This window comes from Aquila chrysaetos, chromosome 12 (genome assembly GCF_900496995.4).
Source record: "Aquila chrysaetos chrysaetos chromosome 12, bAquChr1.4, whole genome shotgun sequence".
NCBI classification, from domain to species: domain Eukaryota; kingdom Metazoa; phylum Chordata; class Aves; order Accipitriformes; family Accipitridae; genus Aquila; species Aquila chrysaetos.
In genome coordinates this window covers 24,535,702-24,545,339 of record NC_044015.1, presented here as the reverse complement: position 1 = coordinate 24,545,339, position 9,638 = coordinate 24,535,702, and the positions used below count along the sequence as shown (strand labels likewise).

At 36.1% G+C, this 9,638-nt stretch overlaps 1 protein-coding gene across 1 annotated transcript in view; it reads right to left on the bottom strand.

Annotated features, from left to right (window-relative positions):
• The window catches only part of HFM1 (helicase for meiosis 1), a 43,617-nt gene that overhangs the window by 15,119 nt on the left and 18,860 nt on the right, over positions 1–9,638 (bottom strand). Inside the window, exons 16-23 of the mRNA XM_030034151.2 lie at positions 9,427–9,572; positions 7,851–7,945; positions 6,907–7,040; positions 5,937–5,984; positions 1,897–1,977; positions 1,172–1,263; positions 208–314; positions 69–116 (exon numbers count right to left, since the gene is read on the bottom strand). Of these exons, the coding sequence (XP_029890011.1) occupies positions 69–116; positions 208–314; positions 1,172–1,263; positions 1,897–1,977; positions 5,937–5,984; positions 6,907–7,040; positions 7,851–7,945; positions 9,427–9,572 (751 nt within the window). The remainder of the gene's footprint in view (positions 1–68; positions 117–207; positions 315–1,171; positions 1,264–1,896; positions 1,978–5,936; positions 5,985–6,906; positions 7,041–7,850; positions 7,946–9,426; positions 9,573–9,638) is intronic.

The window sequence follows — 9,638 nt, the reverse complement described above, 5'->3', positions numbered from 1 at the left end:
GCAGGGACCTCAACAGCCATGAAATGACAGCTTTTCAATTAAAAGTAACAACACAATATAATATTTACCAGTTTATTTTCATTTCTCTTGTTTTTATCTTCCCCTCCATTGGAAACCTATGCATGAAAATATACATATTTTCTGCTATTCATTTTATTTATTGCTAAAAATATACTTTCCTTTTTCAAGGTATATTTTTTTTTATACCTGATAGTTATTTTGTCCTTGTCTTTATTCAAAGTGTTCAGTATTTTCTTTTCATTTGTTCTTAACTTGACATCCAGAAATTCTGTGCAGTTGGAGATCATTGTAATCTGTAGCAATTGAAATATTTTATTAATTGTTTTTCCTTGCCATTTTTTTCTACCACTTCTTCCAACTCTTTTTTTTTTTTTCAAAAAAAGCTTTAAAAATTTTTTTACTGTCTCAACACTATGACCATGAAAAGATAGTCAATCAGTTCTTTCTAATACTGACCAACTTTCTTTCATCTTCCTATAAAGGCTATTATATAACAAAAGGGGAAGATTTTTCTTTCAGTTTTTAGATTAGTATTCCACTTGAAATTATCCAAAATCAACCACACTGCTAACACTTTATGACATACATGACAAATATAAATAGTTTTTCCTATCTGTTATGTATTTCACTTTACTTTCTTCATACTTTAGTAACAAAGATAGCCATAGGAGAACAGGGTTTCCATTTTTCATGGCCAATCTGATCTAACATAGCATTCACTTGAAAACAAAATGTCTTTTGTGACTTAACAGTAGCAGTAACAACCTGTTGTCTGACAGAGGAAAATTACTCAGAAAGACTGTAACATTCCTTTGAAAGTAAAATCTGGTCTCAATGCAGCAGGTTTTTGCAATTAAAAAAACCTACTAAACCACAAAACAATACAGTGTTTAATATATAAACAGAACAGCTTCAGCAACTTTCTATCTTCATAAGCCAGGTTAGCATGGGGAGAAAAAGTTGGAAGTCAAAAGAGCTCAAAGTACAAAGCCTCAAAAATACTCCATATGGAATTTAGTCTCTAAAACTTTATATTTTATATAAACAAAGCCTGAGCTTTTTAAAAGAAATAAAAACTTCTGCTCCTTATCTTTGATTCTGCTTAAAAACAACTGAACATAGGTAAATTTTCTTTAAAAAGTTGAATTACCAATTCATTTAAAGTCTCTGTTCCCTTAATTGTGAAAAATTGTTTCACTGTATCAAATGCAATATAATACCATGCCATTAATCTTCCAGTCTCTGTAAAAGAAGAATATACTATAAAAAATAAATATGCCAAGTATTTTTTTAGTGTATTTTTTTTCAGTCACAAAATCAAATTAATTTTCTTATTACAGGGCTCTCTGAGATTTACCACCACTGATTCAGTATGTTATTGCGCCCAGCTATCTGATGGATATTACTGACCCCATCATGGAGTGGCAGAAAGAAACAAGCGCCAGTTACGTTTTTTTTCCAATGGAGATGAATTCACACTAATATACCAGACTGTGAACTGTGGTTGCTGAGAAGCCAGCCACCTCTAGCAGAGAAATGTAGAGAAGAGCAGGTATTGATAAAACCTGTCCTGCATTGTACTATGTCACATCCAATTATCCTGTGATAATATTCTGTAATTTTCTCCTAATCTGCAACAAAATTTCCAGCAACAACAAGAGCAGATCTATTCATGGATCAACATTAAGGGAATGAACCTCCATGATTTGTTAAAGAAATTTGCTCAACTTTCTAGTCAAACAACCTCTCAGATTCTACTCTCTACTACATTTGTGTACTCCTACTAATGGGTCATGAGAATAGTTGTGACCCTTTGTAGTTCACTATTATCTCAACATTACTTCTGAAAATTAGTTTATTTTAAAAAACTGTTACCTGTTGATTTGAAATTATTTGCTTCATCCATCCTGATCAAATCAAAAGATGATAAATCATTTAAGTTCTTCAAACACAGTTCTGTCAACAATTTGAAAAATATATGTATTTTTAGTAGATGCAGAAAAACTTACCTATGTACAAACCAGAAACATCATCATTAAATTGCAATGAACATATGCCCAAGTAATGCCAATGAACTCAAGTAAAGGTTTTAGAATACGATCCTCATTCTGCTAAAGTTGCTGGTTAACTTCTGCCTGGGGAAATCTCACTCAAAGATATTTGATACAGGACAACCCAACTCTTTTTCAGTAAAGCAAAAGCAGCAAAGTAAAAGAAACTAGATGAACAGAATGTAGGCTGCCATATTCAACTCTGAATGACAGACCAGAGAGCCCACAGTATTTAAACAAAAGATTTCCACTACAGTGTTAACACTTAAATGGTTGAAATTTCAAATATCCACAGGTATTCATGAATCCTTCATCAGAAATTTTCATACTGTATCAGGTGCATTTGTATTTACTTCACTAAACCTCTTTAGTCGGATATCTGCAAGAGGATGACTAAAGTGTTTTGTTTTTCTCTTTCAAAACCAAGGTAATTAAAAGACAAAAATTACATTAACACAATGTTCAGAATTTAAAAGTTAGTTGGGAAAGCCCTCAAAAATGATAGTTCCCATAGCAACCAGGAATCATTCACATTGCACATGAAATGTATGAAAACATAACTAACTATATACATTACTACAAAATATTTCCTGTGTGCAGGGAAAAGGAGCTAGTTTCTCTAAGAACTTTAAAAAGAGGTTGTTTTTAAGATCAGAGTACTTCAAGGAAATATAATCCACACCTAAAAAGCATTTGTAAGCAAAGCCTATCCTAGCACTATCTGTAGAGGCAATTTCAAACCATGCCTTCTCCCATAAAGGCTTATTTAGGTAGTAACATGCTTCACTCCCTCCATTCCTTTCAACCTACATGCCAAAAATAGAAATGTCCTGATCTAAAAGACAAAAAAAGGTAGAAAACAACTGAACAAGCATAAGAACTAGGTAACTTTTCTTACTGAGTACTCCTTTTTTTCCTATCTGCAAGTCACAGTCAATGTCCCTCATACTTGGAGACTGCAAACAGTAGTGCATATACTAAGTGTATTCCTGGCGATGGGTCCTTGAATCCCTTACACAATAAACAGCCTCAGCATAGTTCCACCAAACCCAACATCAATCACAAATTTTTCTACGCAATTGTGTAAAATGTAATAAATGTGTAAGTGGAGTCCGTATCGGCTCTACAAATTTCAGGGCATATATCAGTCTATGTTTTCATGTACTAGGCCTGCCTCCAGATATTTAAGCTCCAAAAGGTCTAGTATACAGAATTATGATGGACATGAAAACTTTCACTGAAGAGAGAAAATTGCATTTGTAGATTTGCAGAACTCCATTTACAATCTTAGCAAGTAGTCTTTTATTAATATACTTATTCAGGATCTACTAGAAAACGTACATTAAAATAAATAAATAGAGTTGTATGCTATTTCCATATTCAAAGATGAGAGGCACTGATTCCCAAACTATTTAGCCAGCTGTATGTTTTCTGATGGAATTGTAAATAACTAAAAGGCAATATTTTAAATAAGTTCAATAATTGGGTTTTATTCAAAGTCTTAACAAAAAAAGCCTCTTAAAAGTAGTTTTCCAGTAATTTTTACAGTATTACAGGAAAAACATGCTGTCACTAATTTTTTTTTATCTGTAAAGTTGGATGCCTCATTCTCACATTACTGCTCACTTGAAGACCAAGTGCAATTTCTTAATTACGTATTTGCATTCTCTTAGTTCTTTGCCATTGTATTATGCATTTGCTATTCATATGCAAATTTTAAAACTAAATTTGGAACTAAAATAGCAAAATAATTCTTAAGAGGTTCTACTGAATCCATACGTCTGAGATAGGACTGAATGCTTAATGCACAGAAATCTTCGAAAGACTGCAAGTCTTCCCTTGATGCCCCTAAGCAAAATAAGTAATTCAATCCATAAGGGACAAATTTCAGGTAATAAGTAAACATTACTCTAGAATGTACATCTCCAATGCAAAATGTCACGGTCAGAGTGTGGAATTCTCAGATCATACCAGTCCAGATGTCTGAATAGCAAACCTATACAATATAAGTACTGTGATTTACCTGTACAAAAATACAGAATTTAAGATTTGCTCCTATCCTCCAATTCACTGAGTCCATTACTGGACAAGATCTGCCACACTCTGGAGTTCTCTAAAATTCCTTTTTCACATTATTTATGCATTTTTGAATGACCAATACAAAAATATCCATCATAAAAAAATAATGTGTTCTCTCTCCACCTGCTCTTTATTATTGCTGCCTAACATGCTGTATTGGCTTTGTGTGGCAAGGTTTTGGTAGCGGGGGGGGGTGTTACAGGGGTGGCTTCTGTAAGAAGTTGCTGGAAGCTTCCCCTGTGTTTGAGAGAGAGCCAATACCAGCCGGCTCTAAGACGGACCCACCGCCGGCCAAGGCCGAGCCAATCAGTGATAGTGGTAACGCCTCTGTGATAACATTTTTAAGAAGGAAAAAAAGTTGGGATAGAGAGAGAATACGGCAGCCGGAGAGAGGAGTGAGAACACGTAAGAGAAACAACCCTGCAGACCCCCAGGTCAGTGAAGAAGGAGGGGGAGGAGATGCTCCAGGCGCCGGAGCAGAGATTCCCCTGCAGCCCGTGGGGAAGACCGTGGTGAGGCAGGCTGTCCCCGTGCAGTCCATGGAGGTCTACGGTGGAGCAGATATCCACCTGCAGCCCATGGAGGACCCCATGCCGGAACAGGTGGGTTCCCAAAGGAGGCTGTGACCCCGTGGGAACCCCGCGCTGGAGCAGGCTCCTGGCAGGACCTGCGGATCTGTGGAGAGAGGAGCCCACGGAGCAGGTTTTCTGGCAGGACTTGTGACCCCGTGGGGGACCCACGCTGGAGCAGTGTGCTCCTGAAGGACTGCACACCGTGGAAAAGGACCCATGCTGGAGCAGTTTGTGAAGAACTGCAGCCCGTGGGAAGGACCCACGTTGAGAAGTTCGTGGAGGACTGTCTCCCGTGGGTGGGACCCCACGCTGGAGCAGGGGAAGAGTGTGATGAGTCCTCCCCCTGAGGAGGATGAAGCGGCAGAAAATAACGCGTGATGAACTGACCGTAAACCCCATTCCCCGTCCCCCTGTGCCGCTGGGGGGGTTGGTAGAGAATCCGGGAGTAAAGTTGTGCCCGGGAAGAAGGGAGGGGTGGAGGGAAGGTGTTCTGAGATTTGGTTTTATTTCTCATTACCCTACTCTGGCTGATTTGTAATAAAGTGAGTTATTTTTCCCCAAGTTGAGTCTGTTTTGCCCGTGAGGGTAATTGGTGAGTGATCTCTCCTGTCCTTATCTCGACCCACAAGCTCTTTGTTATATTTTCTCTCCCCTGTCCAGCTGAGGAGGGGGAGTGATAGAATGGCTTTGGTGGGCACCTGGCAACCAGCCAGGGTCAACCAATCACACATGCTATAATCATGCAATTTTAAACAGTTCTGAACAAGGTGAAGATGTTTACATTTTACATCCTTTGTTTTCAAGGCTAAATTTATGACAAGGGAAGATGACAACTTCTGAAAAGGGCTTTTTTGAAAGTATAGTAATGGAAATTAATAAAAGCAAATGAGATCAATCAAAGGAAAATTAGGAAGAATGACAAGCAATCAAAATTAAAGTGCTCTGTTCCATATTTCTTAAGTATGTGTATGGAGATGAGGTATGTAAAGGCATTTAATTTTTTCCTCTATAGAAGAAAAACTTTTCCACCAGTCAAAATGTACTGATAACGTTTCAAAAGTATTAATAATTAAATAAAATCAATAGCACAACATAGTAAATTACATTTGTTCTGTGAATGGATCTACTGAAATTAATGGAGATATACAATAAACATGGATGAACCTGCCCTAAAATGTAACATCTTACTGAAAAAAGCCTAAGAGCCACTTACCTTGTAATTTTGCTTCAATTCCAAGTTTATCCAATCCAGATGAAAAACCTTCATGAAAAGACAAAAGGCTTTTTAACCTAATACAGTTATATACTTCCTCCTCAATATCATTACCCATCAAAACTGATCTGCTGATTTTGGGGAGCCAGACAAATACCCCAAAGTGAAAAATTTGTAAATATTTATTATACTGGGAACAAGTCAAAAGCCTGACATAGCGTAAGTATCTAAGTATCAATAAGTGGCCGTTAGAACAGATGTGCAAAGGCAAAAGCTACAGATATTCCCCTATGTAAAACACAGAGTCCTAAAAGTTGCAGAAATGTCAGTGAGTAACTTCACATGTAGAGTTTTCCTATTTTAGAATACAGGAAGCCACCTAAAATGTAACATCCATTCAAGTACTACATGTACTATGTTCCAATCCCATCTATAAATCCTTAAAAAAACTGTCTCCAGCAAGTGCCCAATGACTTCATAATCGGGCGTAGAGCAAGTGGCCAGGAACAAAGATATGGTCAGGGCTGCTGACTGAGAGGCTGTTCTGGACAAGACAAATTGAAGACACCAGCATTAAGACTACTGAAATTTTGTTTCAGAAAAACTATGAAATATTAGACTTTTATTTTCTTAGCAGCAGATTACATATTCAGTGCTGAAAAGTACATTATGGCTTGATACTGCATTAATACGTGGTCCAGTGTATTAAGATCAAAAGAAATCGATCATTATGAAGCTGTCAATGGCTTCTTCATAGGTTTTAAATGTTATACCATGCTGAAACTCCTATTACTTATATTAAAGCAACTGAAACTGTTGTTCCTAAAAATGTTACAGGCCATATTACACATCTTGTTTTCAACCCCTTATGAAATAATAGTCCATAAGAAAATGAAAGAAACAAATACTATGTATCTAACACATCCTAGTGTCATAATTTAGATCAATTAGAAAAAACAACCCAACAAACCATAATGAGCTGGATTTTTTAAGGCTCTAATGTACAAGAATGTTGATCGTATCCATTCCAAAGCTACAGTGACATCTGTGACAGTATGTAGCACTATTTCTGCATTTAAGTGCTCAACAAGATGCCTGTGCAAGCTAGGGAAAAAAAAAAAAAAAAAGAAAAAAAAGGTAAGTACATTTACCAATTAGCAGTACAAAAAATGCTAAAACTGTTTTTTGGGGAATAAATAAAACAAAACAACCCCCTCCCCCCAAACCTCAACAATTTTCTGTTTTTTTACCGTCAACTGTTCACTTTAATCAGTGAAATCAACAGAAAACAGTAAAGAATATGTAAATAATCAACAATGTAATTTGTTTATTATGGCTTAATGTCCATCAAGCAAAAATAAAAACTCTCAACTGTGAAATTTCACAATTATTTAGAAAACAAAGCTACATGCATTTAAAAGTTACAGCACTGTGTTGATATTTTGAATATATCTGAAAAATTAAACCTTAACAAAATTACATGAGCAAAATTTCCTGTTTTACCCTTTAATGTCTTAACTTTCTTACATATTTTTCTTGATATTCTGTTCACATCAAGTGAATTCTGTAGTCTGGTATTTTCCAGACTCTATCATCTAAAAATTCAGAGACATGATCTGGGTTCAATTCTTGCTTTCTGTCTTTGCAATATGTACTATTTCGGTTTCTTCAGTTTTCCAGCAGGAATCTACAACTATTGTTTTTTTGTTAGGTTCAAGATGTTCTAAAGATGTTTTTAGCTGGTAAAACAGCAGCTGTTAACTTCTGAATAGCTTGATTTGATTTTCCTTAAATTCTTCTTAAACTTCTTCTAAATAGACCAAAAAACCACCCCCAAATCCACCTGAAAAAACACATTCTGTAGAAACTATGAAACATTGCTACCATCTGTAGAGTCTTATAAAAAACAGTTACCTGCTCTCTATTATATCAGCACCATTTAACATCTGTATATACTTCTCCCTTGTACTCCAACGAGTCATAATAACTGCTGTAGCTGTAGTGTCAAACTGAAAAATAAAACCACAAAACCTGCTCTCTAGCTCTTAGCAAAAAAATTCCAGTTGAATGTGCATCACCTATCTGTTGAAACCATTAAAACTGTTTTCTTAAAATCCTTGTTGAAATGGCTGTTGAATGCCAAGGCCTCTCTAACTTGAAGGCAAGTTCTAACTCATTTGGGTAGCAAGCAGGACTCGGGATTCCAGCCATTGCTGGCAGGCAGGTCAGCGCACAAGCCTGTATGTGCCAATGTACATATAACAGACACGTGTCGAGAAACACCACGAATGTGCACTGTTATTGACCTCCTTACAAGGTCACAGCTAAGGAAAGGATTCCTAGCCACAACTACAGAAAACAATTTACTGACACAAATTCTTATTAGTAATCCCCAAACATGAGAAAGTCTTCAATGAACAGTCAGGCCTTTTATAGTAATTTTTTGATCTTCATCATCTACTCTCAAGCCACCTCACGATTATTTTGTTTTGTAATGGAAAAAATACTGTTAGACTGTTTTTCGTATGAGAAGTTTCCTGACTTTTGCATTTTTTAGATCAGATTAGCATATGTAATACTGAAAGGCAGATCTTGGTAAATATTTCAGGTCTTGACTCAGGAAGTTAAAGTAGCTTAAGATTCTGAGTCACAACTTCAAAAATCTTACTGAATTACAACCTCTAGCAAAAAAAGCCCAGTCAGTTAAGAAAGTTAGGAATATTGGAATTTCCATACTAGTTTAGTTCTTAGGTCAGGATAAAATACTGTCATGTACACAACACACCACAGTGGCTAATATAAGCAGCCTCTGGAGACAGATGTGGGGTAAGGTATTTCCTGTATTAGGCTTTACCTGTATTTCTAAAAATTAAACGACTTAAAAGTGTAAGATTTAACATAAATGATTCAGAGACTTAAAAGAGGTATAATTAAAATAACCATTTTTAAATCCTGACCCCTTCCTTTTTACAGCCAAAGCAATGTCTAAACCCTTTCTAAAACATAGCGTTCTTGGCATCAGCAACCTCTTGTGGAAGCAAAATGAATTATAGTTTTTTAAAAACAGTGTTTCTGACCCTCCCCCTCTACTCCACTTCTAACTTAATTAGATGTTTTCTTGTTCTGATGTTAGGAGAACAAAAGCACATTGGTCTCTATACCATTCAATATTCCATAATTTTTATCACACAATTTATGTTGTGTGTCAGCTTCCTACTTTTTCTCTAATCCCCATTCGTTATGCAACCCAAATGTAATCTTTAGATCTTTTTCCACAGAAAGGTGAAGCAGTACTTTTTAGCGGACAATAAAAAAGCAAACAGATCTCTTTCTCAATTAAGAAATTACCCAGGAGTAATTTAACTATTAATAACAACCCTTTAAAACCCAAATCCTCCAGTAAAATTGTTGGCATTGTAGTTTTTTTGCCAAGAATAGTTTCTACTCATCTGCTTATAGAGAGCATCAATATAATATAGCATTAACTTACCTGAGGCCTTCCTGCTCTCCCAATCATTTGCAGAATATCAGTTTCACTGTACTCTTGGAACACTCCTCCAACATAGTGCATTGTGGATTTTATAACCACCAGATGTGCAGGTAGATTGACTCCCATAGCTAAGGTGCTAGTAGTAACTACATCAGATTAAAGTATATTGATTGCAAGATGAACATGGGAATGTCTGGCAGACATTAAACAAG